Genomic DNA, 19,671 nt, shown 5'->3' on the forward strand with positions numbered 1-19,671 from the left:
TTCAAATGTGAACAAAAAGCTGTTTGATTTGGCATTTGTAGTATTTCCTTTGAGATGAATAAAGTATCTAAATATATATTGCCCAGAGATGTTGTTTGATAGGCTAAGGGAAATTACATATTGTTAATGTATATGCTTCACATAATTTTTATATGAAACATATCAATAAAAGGAAAATAGGGGGTTATGGTTAGATTTATTTGTTATTGTTAAGAGTATGATGCAATTGGACAAGGCATTTAAAATAAGCATCAGCATGCAGTGAACTCTTGTGCTGACTGAATGCTTATGTTCTGAATTTTCCAGAAATAAAGGCAGACATGTTTTGCAGTGCAGAAAGCTACCAGATAACTCTTTCAGATGATGTTTACAAGAGTATGCATCTCTGTCAGTACCTGTGTCCCCTCTGTCTGCTGTTTCATTGCTCAATGGTGCAAAGGAGAGAGGTGCTAAAGATTCAATCCAAACAGGCACAATGCAGGGATGCTACTGAAAGCCACAAACTCAGGGTTCTTGACGGTGTAGTGAAATGTGATTTTGACGTACATCAAAAAAGTGCAAAATACTTCTCTACATTTGCATTTGAATAGAAACCAATGTCAGTGTTTACACTGCAGACCAATTAAATCTTTTAAAGTATAATCATGAATATAGTACTTTACAATTAAACAAGCTTTCAAAAATGTCAGTACACTTTTTTAACATTGCTCTGTAATGTAGATTTTATAACCTACAATTTCTAGTTGAAACTAAATCCAGAAAAGGGCTTTAAAATCAGGGGCTGCTCCTTTCTCTGTCTTTAAAGTGTGGATCTGTGGGTGTGATGAATGGACACACAAAGAGACGAGTGGGCGGAGAAAAAAGAGATAGACTTGTAGAATGATGGAGAGATGCAGGAACACCTGAGAGTCTGTGCGTGTGTGTGTGTGTGGGTGTGCGTGCGTGTGTGTGTGCATAAGCATTTGGCTGCACACATCTGTAATCTCTCTTTGAGCTGGCATGTAAGGTGCGTTTCAGCATATGTGGCAGTAGAGGCTGAGAATGTCCCTCAATAATAATGCTCCATATTGCCCCTTAGGGAGGCAAAGTCTTAATGTGAGCTGGCCTTTAGCTCCCAACCTCCGATCAATGTCTCCAATCAATGACTACATGCATGTTAAATAATAATCACAAGGCAACTATTGATAGGCCACCACACCCCAACACACACACACACACACACACACACACACACACACAATCTGAAGAGGGAATGAGACCTATAAGTGCACATAGACACCTTAAAACAATGATATGGTACTTCTCACACACATGCACACGCACGCACGCACGCACGCACGCACGCACGCACACACACACACACACACACACACACACTACAAACCCCGGCAAAGAAAGTATAAACTTACACAAATGTGCATTTAATGGTAAGTGAAACATAAAATTATACTGTGCAGATAAAATGTGTGAACGCACCCACCCACACACACACACACACACACACACACACACACACACACACACACACACACACACACACACACACACACACACACACACACACACACACACACACACACCCACACCCACACACACACACACAAACACACAGAAGTGTACGCTTAGACATACACATAAACAATCAAAGACAAAGTGTTGGATCTATAGTGTAATGCGTGTATCAGTATGCAGGACCAGACCAGACCAGTGGGTTGGATTCTATAGGAATCAATAGAAAATTCAGCTTTTATCTGTTCACATATTTTCTACTTTTTTCTTAGTTTACGTAAATGAGAGTGGGTAGTCCACTCGTCTGGATTTGTTAGCATACTTTGCTGCTTGATGATATTTTGCACAGTGGAAAGCAGTATGGGGGAGGGAAAAATTATATTCATTAAGGATAATGAGGTGGATTATAATTTATTTTTTTGTTTATACAAAAAGAACATAAAATATAATTTACACACAATACAAACTACAAATCTCTGTTTTGTCAGTATGACTCACCTTTACTTTTGCTTTGAACTTTCTTTTTTTTGTTTTCGATGCAAACACTTTCAGGCCAAATGTTTAGCTGCCCCTGAGGCAGTGTCTCTTGTTAAAGGAGAAGATAATACTGTATATAAACTGTGCAGAGTTTATACTGCACAGTTAAAAACACACTGATAATAAACACATGCTTAATGTACACATTTAATGAGTATTACTGTTGGTTGCTATTAAAAAACCACCTTGTCCAATCACCTTGTCCTCGTTAATCTTGGATTTGTAATAAGTGGTTACCTAAAGTACACCCTATTATGACCATAAGTTAAAATGAAGTTTAATGAGTTTCACATTGTTTTTGATTAATACTGTTTTTTTAGTATTTAAGCTGGTAGATATGGCTGCTGCCTGTGCTATGACCCGCAGTACACTCACAAGTAAAACAGCAGACGTTAATGAGCACAAGCACATGAGGCTGTTAAAACACACATGTTAACATGGAACCCACAATGCACACACACACATAAATGAATGCACAGACACACACACACACACACACACACACACACACACACACACACACACACACACACAAACACACACGTGCCTTTTGTTTCCAATGGCTAGTTTAGCTGTCTCTACATGTGGGGCACGTTTGCTAACATTTCTTAAGGCTTGGCTTCATTAATGCAGACGATTAGCATCCTGTGAATTAATTAGTGTCAGTGCCCTTCAAAATGCTAATGCTAGCATTCTGTTGTCTCTAAGAGCAGTTAGAGTCTAGGCAATGATGCAAAGTTCTTATTTGGGCGTCAGCTGTTTCGATATCAATCAGTTAAAAGAATGACTATTTCAAATGTGAGTTTTCTCAACAGTGAGGTAAGCCTTTAATGGATAATTACTCTCCTGATTTATCTGGATATTTTTTTTAGTTGCATGTGCCAAACTGGCAAAGGGATTTAAGGTCCAGAATGAGTTAACAACATGCAATTTGCAACTGCAGAATAAAATAAATACTCCAGTTTGACATTTCCTCAATTAGTCATCTTACTTTCCAGCTCTTCATCTGCCTTCAGCTGTACAGTAACACTACTATTTATTTGTGTAGTAATAATACTGATATTGGGATATTCCTGGCAACCATTTTGAGCCTCCAGCTTGTCAAATGTGAAGTTTTGCTGCTTTTATCTTTTTTATTTATTTATTTTTTGCTCAATAAGTTGCAAATAATATTTGCTTTTGGGTTGTTGATCGGATAAAACTTGAAATTTGAAGATGTCCTGTGGGGAAATGTTATGGACCAAAATATTAACTGATTAATCAAGAAATGAATTGCCAGATTATTCTTCTGATTCAGTGACAGCAATAATTGAGTAGCATGAGCTTCGTAATGTTGTTTTGAATTGCAATAGATTGTACAGGTGTACCTAATACATCTGTGTACATTACCTTTAACGTTTAAACCACTCTTTAACTCTCTACGAGACCTGTTAACCAATCTAGGCCATTGGAAATCTCAGAGGCAACAAGGACTATGTAAGCCAAATAAGGCATCATAACCATAATCATGATAATCAACACCGTTGTTCAGCTGGCAGAACAAGCCAGCTTTCCCAACTTTCAGTCAGCAACATTTATAGGCCAACACACAGACACACACACACACACACACAGACACACACACACACGAATAGGCCAAGCCGAGAGATTGATTGTCACATAGCCCACAGGAAAACAACATGTCAATATTTTCTACATGTGCATGACAGGGTGTGCTGTATGTGTGTGAGCAAAAGTTTTTCAATGGCTCAAATTTAAGTACACACCAATGTTATAGTATGCGTTTATGTATGAGTCAGAGAGATGACATATTTGAATATTTGAGAAGAACGTGAGTGTGTTTGTGTGTGAATGTGTCGGTGTATGTGCATGTGTTGATGGTGGCAGAATCAGAACAAAAGGGCCCTCACTCCTTATTCAAAGCTCTCCCATTGCATTCTCCCATTTAAACACATTGTATTGACAGCTCCCCCCTTGTAATTAAAGAGTACTGAAGAGCTGGCTGGCTTCCAAGACAAAGTTCAAAATACGGGTCATGGGAGGAAGAAGGCGTGTGTGTGTGTGTGTGAGAGAGAGGTTGTGTGTGTGTGTGTGTGTGTGCGTGTGTCAGTCAGCTGTCGATGCAGCTGGACACATCAGAGAGGGGGCTTTATCGACAGACTTTGGGTTCTAATGATTTTAGCTTATTTAACAGGCATCTGAAGAGACGACTATGCTAATTGTAAAAGGGATCGCCACTTTGTTTGAGGGTGGGAAGAGGGCTTCAGGTTGAAGACGTGTGTGTGTTTGTACTTTTGCGTGTGTATGCATGCTTAAAATAATCATCGGCTTGTGTGACTATTAAGAGTTAGACAAATGTGTGTGGCTTTAACAGTGAAAGTGGGAAGTGTATGTGTGTTTAAATGCAGAGTAATGAAATCAGTCCTTTGATGGTTCAGTTTAAATGAGTCCCATGGGACTGTAGATTCCTAGGATTAACTCTTTTTTTCACCAGTCCCGTGCTCACAAACTTAAACACACAGACACACAAAGATAAAAACGTGAAAAATTTCAAACCTGAGTTAGCCAAAGCGATGGCCTTGAGAGCGACAAATTCCTCCTTCTCTAGCTTCATAGTCTTGTATTTCTTGACCAGCTGAAGGATGGCATTGTTCAGGTCCAGAAGTCCAGCAAGCTTCGACTGGTCCTCGTCCATTATGTAGTCCTCGGCATACACCAACTAAAGAGAGACACAGAGATAGAGAGGTTGCAAATAACCATGCATATTTATATATTTAATCAGAGCAAGAGGCAAACATAAAGCGAAAGAGGCTAACCTTGTCTTCAAAGGACAGTGAGCGGTACACCACACGTAGGATCAAGATCTCCATCCATGCACTCTGCAGTAGACTCATCTGGTCTGCCAAAGACAGCGTAGAGAAACCTGGGACGGAGAAGAAAAGCAAGATAGAGGATTGTTAATTTTTTTTGCCTCAAAACAGTTAGCAAAAAATTAAGCACTGTGTTTTTACTATTGTAAAAACAGTTTCTAATAAACAGCTATGCTGTTAAAGTTAAGGAGGAGCCAAGGGAATGAAAAGGAGAGTAAAGCTTTTTTTAAAGCTAGTGAGAGGGTCAAGATCGGCTCTCCTCCCTTCCCTCCCTGCCCACCCTCCCTCCGTCCAGTTGTCCAGAGTCCTCCTCCTCCTCTCTCCCCTATGCCCAGGGCTGTTCTCTGGGGAAAGGCAGGCCTTATCTCCCCCTGACACAGCCTCCATGGATCAATGCTGGCCATCGCTGCTGCAACGCTCAAAGACACACACTAATTGCTGCTGTGGCCTCAAAACTCCTGCTTTCTCCGGTGTCAATCCATGTCTTTTTATTTGCCTACGTCTATATCTGTCTGTCTCTCCAATCACAATCCATGCCTTTTTATCTGTTAGTGTCTATCTACGACTGACCATCTGTGTGTCTGATTCTGGCTTCACCTTCTTTCCATCCATCTTGATACATCTCTGTCTGCATCTCCTGTCTGTTAGGGTCTCTCTCTGTTTTAAATTTTTTGCTTGCTGAATTTTGTCTGCACTTTCACTTTCTGTACTGAATGTTTGCTTTTTCTTTGTCATTTTGTGTGTAAAATCTTCGCTTCCTCATTTAATACCTTTTGATTACATTCCTACTTAAGTGCACCAGACTTGTGCTTGTTGTCTCTCTTTCTGTCTATCTATCTCTTTAATGGAACACCTGCCCACTCACACCTTTCCTCACAGCTGTCCTCTCCTCACACACCTGTCCATTCACACCTGCCTGTCTGCCTACGTGTGTGTGTGTGTGTGTGTGTGTGTGTGTGTGTGTGCAAGCCTTCATAGGAAAGGCAAAGACAGTGGTCCATGTGAGCACACCTGTCAGACCTCACTGCAGCCCTCCAGTGTGTGTGTGTGTGTGTGTGTGTGCGTGCTGTGTGTATGAGAAAAGCATCCTGCCAGGAGAAGCAGGCAGATGAGAAGGAAGATATTTCTTCAACATCTGCTGCCATGAGCCTCCTCTTGAGATGGTAGGTGTTTCAGAGTGTGTGTTGGTGTGTGTTTGTGTGCATGTGCATTAGGGGCTCTTATCTCACAGTGTGTTGATGGGTAATGGCAGGCGTCTCATTAGGTCCAGGTTGCAGGCTATTGTTGTATGTAATGTGCTCTAATTCATTCTATCTCAACTCAACTGTTAACATCTCCAACACACACACACACACACACACACACACACACACAGCACACACACACACACACACGTGCAACACATATATTCAGTAGTTAGACACTGCTGCGCACACATACAGTATCAGATATACATAGACATAAATGCATAGAAACACTGGAATGAATCCAAATGTGTATGATTGATACACACACACACACACACACACACACACACACACACACACACGGCACAGTGAAGGGAGCAGTTCTGTTGCCAACTGGCAGTGTCTTCTTCTACTTAATGAAACCATCAGAAGGGATTAGAGGTGAATTTCTTAAGGGGTTCTTCATGCACACATCCACACGTAAACACACATCTCATTTCAAGAGGCAGATGTCTTTAGGGGGTACCGAGGACTTCACCACTCATCGTGGTCAGCGGAAATAAGCATGGGCACTGCTAAAATTAACACACACACACACACACACACACACACACACACACACACACACACACACACACACACACACACACACTTATTGAATCTGTTTAAACCCCAGGGTCAAGTGAAGAGAAAAAGATATGAGTGAGTGGTTAATATCATTTAATGCTGTCACTGATTGTGTGTTCTAACGTGTGTGTGTGTTAATGTGGGTTTTCAGTGCTCTGGCATTAGGACCAGCATGCAGGGTTCAATCAATTGGCACACATCCCTTTGGTGGAATATGATTTGGGGCCAGTGGGGGCACACATTGCTCAAAAAGTGGGCACACACACACACACACACACACACACACACACACACACACACACACCTCATACATCAACAAACATCTCCCCAATTACACATAAAAATGCACTCATATGTGCACAAACACACACAAAGAAACAAATAATTAAAACCCATGTGATTAATTTATTGAGCTGAAAGTGCAGCTTTTCTCATCAATGATTTTTATCAGGATGTGGTTTGTGCGTGTGTGTAGGTTAATGTGTGGTATGTGAATGCATATTGTGAATATGTGTATGCTCATAGTATGTGTGTAATAAAAATACAATATATACATAATTGTACTGGAGGTGCGCTGGCTTGTTTGTCAGCATGTTTGTATGCATACATTCCCATACACGTTTCTGTGAGGCTCTGCATGTGCGTCTCTATCTGTGTGTATTTCCGTGTGTTTGTGTGTGTGTATGTACGTGGGCCTTCCCGACCACCCTCCCCTCCCCTCTCCACCAGCCTGTCTGCGCTGTTCAGCCATCCAATGCCTCTTATCTGTCTGATTAATAGGCGGCCAGCTTCAGGACAAATTAATTAACAGATAACGCCATCTCTCCCTTCTTCCCTTCCTCCCCTCCTTCTCATGAAGCGATCGATACAGCAGAAGAAAAGAAACATCAATGGGAATTTAGTGCTGATGATGGAGAGAGAGAGGTATTGATGAAGAGAGAGAGAGAGAGAGAGCACGAGAAAGAGTGAGATGGAGGAGAGAAGAAAGTAAAAGGGGGAGAGGTGTTAGAAGGAGAGATGGTGGTGGTGGGAGGGGTGGAGACCTTTCTTTCATACCTGTGATTTCACTTGACAAAAGAAGGTTCCCTATTTGGCTCTAATTACATTTCCTTTCTGTCCATTGATAAGGGATCTCATACTATGTGTGGGAGTATGTTTGTGTATGTGTGGATGTTGTACAGCCTGTGATTACTGTGCTGACGGTGGGCTGAGCTGAATGTACAGTAATGTACAATGGAAACAAAGTAAATATAAATTATTAATATAAACTTTAAAGAAGAGAAGATTGCTACGCAACCTGCAAGTAAAGCCATGTGTTCCCTGTACAGCATTATTACTGGATATATGCTTTTGTCTTTGGTATAAGCTCTACATATTCTGTGCCGTGTAAAAATGGAACACTTCCTTACTGAGCATATCCTGCAACACCATTTAGTAGTATATTCAGTAAACTTCATTTTGAGGAGACAGGGTTAGATATTAATTTTGTTTTTACTAAACACAAGTTTGTACATAATAATCTGGATTAGGTAAGGGGTGCATTAGGTCAAGTTAATGACTGCATTTGGTTGGATAACGATGTGTGTGTGGCTGTTAAAATATTAGGACACTCTCTTGTATCTATGAAGGTACAGAGGGAGGAAGTGTGTGGTGTGTGTAGGGATGTGTGTGTGCCATACATTGGTCTGACAGAAAGAGGCTGCAGTGCAGTCATGCAGACTTAACCTCTACTGCTTGCTCTTGCGCTCTCTTTCTTTTTTCTCTTCCCTTTGCTCTATCAGACACACACATAAAAACAAACACACACACAAACACTCGTTGATTCCCCAGCCACCCTGCGGCCTGTTTGTCTGCCAAATGAGTCCTGACTGGACGTTTACACCCGAGACCGCACAACAGTCTGGTGCGCGTGCACACGCACACACATACACACACTTGTGCGCACCCGCCCGCGCGTGCGCACACACACACACACACACACACACACACACACACACACACACACAGGATAGCCCTCTATCACGCCCCAGTTGCTACAAAGACACAGACCAACACACACATATCCAGGAGGCCTATATTTGTTTTCTTGTGGTTACGGGGCAAATAGGAACCAGTGAGAACCGATTGTGAAGCTTATGAGTACCTGCGCACTTGTGTGTGTACAGTTAGTGGCATTTGTGAAGCTACTTTTATGTGCATGTGGATCTGTGTGTGTTTGTACGATAAAGGCTATTCTGTTTGTGTGTGTGTGTGTTTGTGTGTGTGTGTGTGTGTGTGTGTGTGTTTGTGTGTGTGTGTGTGTATTAATGTGACAGGTGTGAAAATTGGCTGCAATGCTGATATGGTCCCAGTTATTAACACACGACTAGTCTTTCTATTCTAGGACTTTTGTCATTAATTTGGGTGTTTTTTAGAACCCCTTTAAAGTGAAAGTAAATCATATCCTATCAGTATTACTTACAGAAAAGGTGTTTTCCTGTACATAGACTGCACACTGAACTAAATTGTCTCCCTGGCAAAAAAAAATTCAGAGGCCTTCACCTGTGTGCTGCAAGTTAAAATGTCTCAGTTTAAGTAATGCCACAATTCAAGATTGCCACCTCATCCTTTTTCTTAAATTGCAAATACAAAAAAATTATTTCTCTTGACCATTTTAAGTTTAATCCTTAATGTCACTTATGGACGCAATGGAGAGTAATGACATAGGTCTTTAGCTGGAATCGGATTATGAACATTGCGGGTACATTGCAGTTTTACATAACATTCATTGGTTTCCTTTTGGAATTGGAATTCAATAGTTTAACGGTTTGTCATATTAAATGTTCCCTCAACCACATTTAGGTCCTTTGCCTTTTAAATCCCCCCCTAATCATTGCTTTTAATTAAATATATTTTACATGTGTATAAAGCTGACTATATGAATACAAATTGGTTATAAAATATTACAAAATACATATGGTGGTCCATCTGCAAACTTGTTGCTGGCCTTGCACTCTTGAAGCACCTGCTTGCTCTGTTACCTGTGACACTGTGCTCTGTCCTATTTGATCATGGCCCCAGGACACATTTAACAGGAAACTTCTCAGTCTGCAGCAACAATTTAACAGCAAAGACTCATACACTTATCAAGAGTTATCGGTTTTAAAGTTGTAAGAATAAGTTTCACACATTGTCATAGAAATATAACACAATACAGCAGAACTAAATTCACACTGTTAGGGAAACTGGATGTGTGGGGGCATCCTGGCCTAGATCTTCTCATTACACAAATGAGTAAAAAGCACATGTGGTGTCCAACAATGCTACAACATAACATGTGTAATAGACATGTAATAGACACTTAACATATGAGAATGTTTCTTCTCTGTTGTTACGCAAAATCTAACAATAGACACGTTTTAAATTTAGTGTAATGATTTAGTGTACCAAATCTTGTAAGTTAGGAGGCATTTTAAAAGAGGTATAAAGAACTGTGATGTAAACTGCTTTATGACTGTCTAGTCGCTCATTGTAGGTGCAAAGGGAATAGTGGATTGTGCAGCATGTACACGTATTGTGTTCTGCAGGGGACAGATTTAAGTCTTCTGGCCCACTGAGACAGAGATTGCATTAGAACACGTGAAGTGTCCAACAGCTACCAGCACATCGCTTTGCTGCATGTGTGTGTGTGTGTGTGTGTGTGTTCTGCTTGCACCCTGTGTTACGTGTTTCCAGTGCTCTCTTTCATACCACTTTCTCTACATGTTTGTGTTTAAATTTGTGTTAGTGTGCACACTGTTGCATGCTGTGCAAAGTAAGTGCTCCCTTGTGATGCTTTTTCAGCGTGTGTTTGTGTGATTGTGTATGTGCACATTTCAAACTGTTTTGTACCATACGGCCAGACGCCGGCCCAAATGAACACGGACCCCCTGTGATGGCTTTGGCCAAGCTGAAACAACAGACACAAGATATACGCACACAACAAGCACGCTGACAAATGCTGTCACACATGCACACACATCCACCAGCTGACCCAATTACACAGAGATGCGCAACGAAATGGAAACAAATCTACCCAGAGAACCAGCTAATTTAGAGAGGCTTAACACTCACATACAGGGCACACACCCACATACATGTGTATAGTCAATTACATTATAAAAAACATTACATGTCAAGTGAAGTTGATATTATATGAAAGTGCAAATCGCAAATTAAGTTTTATCTCATTGACAGAAAAATTGAGTTGCTCTGTCAAAATCCTTTCAGTGCATCAAAAGATGAACAGAATGGAACAGATTTGCTGTCCATTTCTATCCTCCTTTTTGCCAGTTCAAACACTACTTTGCTGTAACAGAAAAAAAAAACTTGTAAGCTCTACTGCCACTCAAAAATGTGTTACTTATTGTTCCTTCACTTGGATTTTTGACCTACAATGTGCTTGATACGAGTTTGATACTAGAAGGCTGTTTTCACATTCATCTGTTGAATTTATGTGCTCACCTAAAATCTCACTTTAAGATGTGTACGTACAATCAGGATTTTTTGACATCGGAACTAGTTAAGAAGTAAAAAATATTTATGTGGCCTACTCATCCATTCTGGATTTTCATGAGGGAAGATTGAATGTAATTTTAATAATCTTTAACGAGATTATTGAACCTCCTTGTGAAAAAAAAAAAAAAGATTATTCAAAGCAGATCATTTTTTACATGTCCTGAAACATGTTGAAAGGGGATGTTTTTACTGTTATTGTCTGGTTATAATTTGGGTTAGGTTTTGGTGATAGTTTTTAGTTTACTTATATGAAATAATTGCCTATTCAACTGTACTGCGTCTGCATTGAATTGCACATATCGTAAATAAACAATGGACGATAGGTGACAAATCTTTGTTCAAATATATGAATGAATTCTATATCTGTAGTCACTTTTCTAACACACATATTGCACACACAAACATGCATCATCACCTTCACCTTCATCCCCCCTTATTTTGTTGGCTAAAATATATTTTTTCTATTTCTTTCCCCTCCTACCCTCCCCCTCTCCTTCCCCCATATCCCCCCTTTTTTCTGTGCGGCCTCGGGGAGAGTAGAGCAGTCATAGGGTTGCAGTAGCCTCTAATCAGTGTGAACAGCAAGCTAATTACCAAACCCTCAGCCCTGCCTGACTGTTAATTGCATACATTAGACACCATCAGCAGCACTGCAAGATTAACACTTAAAATCTTCCCATTGCTGTAGTGCTCTGTGTGTGCGTGAAAGAGAGAGTCAAGGGGAAAGAGACAGAGGTGGAGAGGAGGGTCGTGTGCTGTATTCTCTACATGTGTGGTGTGTGCTGCCTCTGTGGTTGCGGGTGCTAATATTTAACACTTAATTAGAGCCAAAATGGAGACGCAGCAACACAGAGACGTGTGTCGAGTGTTATAGCTTTTTGCCATGGCGGGGTTGCTTGGGTGGGGGCAGACGGACGTCGAGGGCAACCCCGAGTCTCTGTGGAGACGACAGATGGAGTGACATTAAGAGCATTGCAGTGGAGGCATTTCAAATAATAAAATATCAATATTTACATTTTAATTACCCACTTCTAGCCCCGCCAGGGCCATGTCAAGGAGTGTGTGGGTGAGGGTGTGTGTGTGGGCATGTGCCACAGCTAGCTCCAATGGGGCCATGTCTTCTTGTCTCTTTATAGTGTCAAGAGTGCTGCTCTGCTTGACAATGTCTTGGTAAAATAACTAATTTCTACATACATAATTTCTGTTTTCCAACATTATTTGTTATATCTTCCTTTTTTTACTTGTTTCTTTCACTCAAGCCACCCCATCTTCCTGTAACTCTGTATCCTGTCTCTCCCTCCTTTGATACAATGCTGATGCAGGCAAGAATGACCATTATGTGTGTGTGTGAGCATGTGTGCACAAATCTGTCAGGGGAATTAACCATGCACACAAAACTGAGAAGCTTAGATACCAACCTTCTCTGCCTCTCTCACACACACATGCACGCACGTTGATGACAACACCAGACTTAATAAGGAGGGCCAGGGAGTGACATTATCACTAGTCTGGGCTTTTACATTCCTCTATCACACAGACACACACACACACAAAGGCTGACAGACAGTTTTGAAGACAAAAAACACTGAGTTAAAATTTTTTTTAAAAGGTACGAACCGAATGAAAAGGACATAATGTGAATATTTCTATGCTTATCAGACAGCTGGACTTACTGCTTTGTTTTGATGACGTTTTGCCACTTACTCAAAAGCGTCATTAGAAACACACTAAGACACTGATTGGACCTAACTTCAAAATTCATACCCCAGGGAAAGTCACCCCACGTCTGTAAAGACTCCACGAGACACACAAAGGACAAGTCTCTCTCAGGCCATCGGCAGCATCCAGTCAGTGGCATACAATATTGCCAAGTACTGTACGTTACCACAATCCTTGCTTTGTCAGATGGCAACAGTGTGCACCACATCTCATCAGCATTGTTTGCCAGTTCTCTATGTGGAAGAAGTGAAAAGGAGGAATACTTTCTGGGGAATACTATCTAGCCAGTGGTTAAATTATATAAACTCAACTGGGTTAAGATCAAGCTCAAACAAAGGTTTTTAATTCAAATTATCTATCTATCTATCTATCTATCTATCTATCTATCTATCTATCTATCTATCTATCTATCTATCTATCTATCTATCTATCTATATGTCTGTCTATCTATCTATCTATCTATCTATCTATCTATCTATCTATCTATCTATCTATCTATCTATCTATATCTATCTGGTCTGTGAGGAATTCATTTTCCCAGCTTGTTCAATTAACTGGGTTGAGACAGTCTATTGATCTCTTGGTGGATTATCTTTTCAGAACAATATCCTGTCATAACATATTCTCCTGAAAAGAGTAAATCCATAGTCCAAGCATCAGCAAATGGGCAGCCCTGCAGTCGGAAAAAAAAAAATGAGCAGGAGACTACTTGCGATTACATAAAATCTCACACTTATTTTGTCACTGTCACAAACAACATTTTGCATTAGAAAGGGCTACAAAAGTATATATATGACGAAGAAGTAAATTGTGGATGGGGCATGAGACATATTCTCTTTTTTTTAAATCACTATTGATGTATGAATAAAAACTTGCTGATTGTGGCTTTAAAACAAAACCCAATGGTCCCTGTCCAAGCCAGGTGTCTGTATATGAGATTATGAGGCTGTGTTGATTCTATCTTCCTAATCCCCCGTATCTTTCCATAAAGAGAGGAGTGCAGAAACTCTACAGGGATTAATTTACCATTCACAGATTAGAGATATGGTCTCCAATATCATCATCCAGGACAAGCTTTGAGAGGAAGGGTTCAACAATGGAGCAATGAGGAAAGAGAGAACAGAGAGAATGAGAGAGACATAAACAGACTAAAAGAAAGACAGAGATGAAAACGAATGTGCACAGAGAGACAGCCTTCTTTCCTAGAGCATCGTGCCTTAATGTCCTAGCTTGAAGACACGAACATTAGACCTCATTCCACCTTCTCATCTGGGCCTGAAAAAGCCTGGGCTGAAAATCTTAATTAATTGTCCAATAGTGCTGCGGGGTCATTATGCATTGCAATAAAGAAGCGTGTAATTATGAGATTTAACAGCCATTACCAAGGCCAGGAACTCATATGTCATCATCAGCAACCAAGCCAGTGGTTTGGTAGGGCTGTGTGTGTGGCTTGATGGACGACACACACATGCACAATACACACACTCGCATGTGTACATATTGTTCAAGTATAAAGTGTTTAGATGTATCAGAGATAAATGTGTCTGCTCTTGTATTGGCAAACAAACAGTTGTAGTTATACACACATGCATGCAGGACACTAGGTGAACAGAAGCTGAAAATGCATTCAGCTGAGAACACACACAGAGAAGCACACACACACACACACACACACACACACACACACACACACACACACACACACACACACACACACACACACACTTGCACACATGCCCATCAGCCTGACCCAGACAATAAGGCAGCCAGCTGTGATGGCAGCCTGCAGATGAAACATCCCATCACGATTAAATAGACACAAATATACACACATTATTACTGTGTGTGTGTGTGTGTGTGTGTGTGTGTGTGTGTGTGTGTGTTTGGGTGTGTAGCGTGCGTGTTTTGTGTGTGCATGTGAACGCACAGTGCAGCAGTGGACCACAGACATGGTCCACGCCACATAGCAGGTGGGAAGTGACACACTTGTATAAGGATGAAGTACTGTGTACAAATACATGCACACTATACATTGTACATTACTGAGACACCAACCAAAAAAGCAAGAACTATGACAAAAATACATATTCGGTTCTTTCTGTTATGTTTCTCCAGTTTACCTTAACAAAAAGAACCAACAATCTAATGGATGGTTATAAATAATACAAACCATTTAACATATTGTTATTCTATTATACCTTTTTAATATTTCTGGGCCAACCACAGGGGGCAGTCCCAAACTGTTGCCTATCTGCAGGTGTTTTCTTGTGTACAGTATGTGCATAAGGTGTACCTGTCTTTGTGTGTTTATACCTATATAGTATATATATATATATATATATATATATATATATATAATTTGCTGCTGTGTGTGTGTTGTGTGCACAGACCATAAGTCGTCCCAAGCTGGTGACAGGCACGCTCCAATCCTATTTTCCCACCTGCTTATTCCCTGATGGAAAGGATGAATCCTCCGGACTGTTATTTAAGAATGATGGGTGGATGATGGGGGAGAGAGAGAGAGAGAGAGAGAGAGAGAGAGAGAGAGAGAGAGGGGGGAGGTAAAAGAAAGGGGGAAGGTGGAAGAGGGAGCAGGAGGAGCATCAGACAGAAAGGACAAGTGAGAGTAAAACAAAGGGAGAGTGAGGAATAAACTAAAAGTAGAAGAGGAAGAAAGAGTAGAGAGAGGGGGAAGGAGGTGAGGATCAATGATGGGGTAGGAGAGGGAGAGGAAGGCAATGGTAGGAGAAGAAACAGAGAGACTGAGCAGAGAAAATAAGAAAAAGAGAACATGTAAAGATAAAGGGCAGAAAAGGAAATATAGAGACAGAAACAATGAGGAAAGTAGATAGATAAGTAGAAAGAGAAAGAGAGGATGTGGAGGAAGAGAGAAAACTATTTCATGCCTGTCTGTGAACTTTGCATGAACCGACAGAAATAATGTGACGCCATGACAAGCCTGTCCCTCCTTCCACTAGATTTGCTGCATGCATAGGTGTGTGATATGTGTGTGTCTGTGAATCCCTGTATGTGTGAACTCTTTATATTGCTTTTGATGTGTGTGTGTATGTGTGTGTGTGTGTGTATATGTGTGTACATGTGTGCCCCAACAGATAGAATAGGATGATGATGATTTGAAATGGAGTTTGGCCTGTGCGTAATTATGATCATCTATCTTTATGCCCCGCCAGCATATCATATCATATCACATCATCTCTCTCTTTCTCAGGCGCGCGCGCACACACACACACACACACACACGCAAATTGAAAGTAGTAAAAGCTGACTGTTTGCTGGTGATGACTTAGATGATGATGGGCTCAGATGGTGTGCTGATTTATTTGTTACTGCTCGTCTGATGTCACATATTATAAAACTGTGCACGTCTGTGTTTGTGTGCATTTGTGCACATTCACTGTGTACAAGTTCTACTCCAGAAGTGTTCATGGGTGCGTCTATGATGCATGCGTTTGTATATGCCTGCTTGTTTGCGTGCTTATGTATGCGGCTTCCCTCTGGTGTGTTTTGTGTGTGTGAGAGACATTATTTGATGCAGATTAGTCAGTGTACTCAGATTGCAGGCTGTGTCTCAAAGGCTGATAGACAAATGAATTTGATTTGCTAATGTAATCAAACTAATAAGAAAAACAGCAATGGGCTGCTGAGCCAAATCTCATGACTTCAACATTTGTTTTTTTCTCTCATTTTTACTTGAACATCTATCTAGTGAGTTGCATTTCATGATTTTTCAGAGATTAGAATCAAAATTATTAAAATTACTTTTAATCAGAGGCTGTAATCTGAAGCTGAGCAGAAAAAACAAAAACATATTTTCATCAGACACCACTTTTAAAATCATTGTCATTCTTATTATTAAAGAATTTGATTCACTTGTTAAAAGTGCTGATGTTAGTAAAGGTCCTGTTTGATGATGTGATCATATTTTCTTTATGCTTACCACTCCACTACCATAGGCTGCCACTACTCTTCAAGTGACTTTTTTATTTTTCATTTTAAATTCAGTCGGTCTGATATGGTGTGTCACACGTGGACACAGCGACAGCTGGTAACATCTGTGAAGCAAGTTGTGTGTGCATGTGTGTGTGCATGTATCTATCAGGTTGCTTGACTCTAAAGGCATAAGGTGTGTGTCACCACCAAGGTGTGACCTGATAGAGGTAATACCAGTGTGTGTGTGTGTGTGTGTGTGTGTGTGTGTGAATATTTGTGTTGAGTGTGTGTTTTTTAAGCAGACACCTAAAGCTCTGTGTGTTTGAGTGTCATCATACGCACATTGTCATGGAAACACTGTCAACATGGTGATGACAAAACAAACACAGGGCATCGGACAGACAGGAGAGTCAACACAGACTGAACGTGCCTTCAGAGACTGAATATGTAGGTGCATCTGTGTATGTGTTTTCCTCAAAACACACATTTTTGTACAAATAAATAACCAGCATCACAACATACATAACAATTCAGTGACCCTTTACAGCTTAGATTAGACATAATGTTTATCTATATATTTATTGTAATGTAGATAGACATTGCATCCTGTAGTGATAGCATCAGTATATTATAATATAACCATGCCTCTGCTCTTATCCAGACTAGCCCTCACTTGTGTTATATTCATTTTCACAAAATGTGGGTTATATTTTGTTAAAATAACTTACAATGCTGTGTTTGGCGGGAAATAAGTTCATTTTACGAAATGTTTTGTTGATTTTTATGCTAAAAACATTCCTCCTTGACTGATCTCACTTTATTATAACTATAAACACTAGAATGACACAAACACAGGGACAAAAAGAAAACATGATAAGATGGAAGAAAAGCAGCGCATGTTTTCCCTCCTCTGTTTTCTCATATTGATGCTATGCGTCCAATACCCACAGGCTTTATCCAATAAAGAGAGCCCCACTTAATCCAAACATTAAGCTCAGATATCAAATATTCTTTTCATAATTTGATTTCATCAATATTTGTTTTCATCTGCAAACAGGAGTGTGTTTGTTTGTATGGGCTGCAAGAGGAAACCATGGTGGTGGTCTACTGGAAAATAAGATGTCTCTTATGCACAAATGTGGACAATGAAACACACACACACACACACACACACTCATGCAAAAACACATTCTTGAAGTCATCAACCTCTAAATGTATTATGTAGCTCAGGGATGAGCAGAAAAGGAAATCAAACACACCCAACAGAGCTCAGAGAAAATAAAAACAGCGACTGGAAACACAAAGATATACAAGATATGTACTAGAGAGAACAAAAGAAACAAAATTGACCAAAGCAATGAACTAACTGATGATTCTAAATCTAAATCAGATTCTACTAAAGTCATATTTATGAGATGATCTCATTAGACTCTTATTAGAAAAAAGGGCGGAGTCAGTTATATCACTTCAAAGAAGACAAAGTGCTGTCAGTTGTACTTCTTTTGTTCTTTACCTGAACTGGCTGAAACAGGTTTGCTACTATAGCAACATTAACTATTCAGGCCAATAAGGCCTCTTGAACGTCCTTGAACATACATGTTCACTGTTAACATTTGTTATTTGTTTAAATGATTGGAGTTTACAGTAATAGCTACAATTAGGCAACTCAAAGTGATTTCGATTTACACTACAGTTTATATGATGGGATAATTTATCAGGAAATAGATCAGATAGATCGAATATCTCTGAATTTCTCTGCAATTACTGGAATTTCAACAACTTTTTAAATCTTGTTTTAACCTTTCACCTTTGCATGTTATGCCTATAAATGACTTGTTTTTATGTGTTTGCTTGGACACAGCCATATGAATGTTTTTATCTCTTTACACTGTGCTGAATGTGTTTGTCTATGTGAATGGACTGTATGTTTGTGTGTTGTGTTTATGTGTTACTGTAAGAAGGCACCCAGCATGCTGTGACTGTCAAGGTGAACTAGCCTTAGCCGACAGAATGGGGGCAAATCTGCTTGTGTGTTTGTGTGTATTTCTGTGTATGTGCTTTCATGAGTTTACATGCACGTGACCCCAGACCAGCCTTTTTATTGCAGAGGGTAATGGCACTGAGAGGGACAGACAGACAGGAAGATGAAGTAGGGGAAGTAAAGAAATTAGGACAGGAGGAGGCAATATTGTTTCAGAAGTTTCATGCCAATAAAACCTGTTGATTTAACAATTGGAAGAAAATGAAGTGTGTGTTTGTTTGTGTGAGTGGTGGTTGATTTACCACTCTATGACCCAAAGCCCAACAACCTTTTTGCTGATTGATGACAACACCACACTTAATAAGGAGGGCCAGGGAGTGACATCATCACTAGTCTGGGCTATTACATTCCTCTATCACACACACACGCACACACACGCACACACACACACACACACACACACACACACACACACACACACACACACACACACACACACACACACACACACACACACACACACACACACACAGTACTATTCTGCATCTCTTGGAGCTCATTGTGAAGTGTTATAATGTGTGTCAGTGTTAATTTAGAGAGCTGCACTTCCAGAGTCAAGAATGTGGGTATCCATGTGTATACGTGTGCGTGTGCATGTGTGTGTGTGTGTGTGTGTGTGTCTGTGTGAGAGTGCTGAGACTCAACATTTGATTTGCTAAAAGGAGCAAGACACTTCTATTAATCAATATTTGCT

The 19,671-nt window shown here is 40.3% G+C and overlaps 1 protein-coding gene across 5 annotated transcripts in view; it reads right to left on the reverse strand.

The window, feature by feature from the left end:
* esrrga (estrogen-related receptor gamma a) overlaps positions 1-19,671 on the reverse strand; it is a 225,451-nt gene that overhangs the window by 6,127 nt on the left and 199,653 nt on the right. For all 5 annotated transcript variants that reach the window (XM_028565189.1, XM_028565124.1, XM_028565429.1 and 2 more), the window contains 2 exons: positions 4,863-4,969; positions 4,603-4,765 (listed from right to left, as the gene is read on the reverse strand). In XM_028565189.1, the coding sequence (XP_028420990.1) occupies positions 4,603-4,765; positions 4,863-4,969 (270 nt within the window). The remainder of the gene's footprint in view (positions 1-4,602; positions 4,766-4,862; positions 4,970-19,671) is intronic.

Source organism: Perca flavescens, chromosome 1 (genome assembly GCF_004354835.1).
Source record: "Perca flavescens isolate YP-PL-M2 chromosome 1, PFLA_1.0, whole genome shotgun sequence".
Taxonomy (NCBI): Eukaryota; Metazoa; Chordata; class Actinopteri; order Perciformes; family Percidae; genus Perca; species Perca flavescens.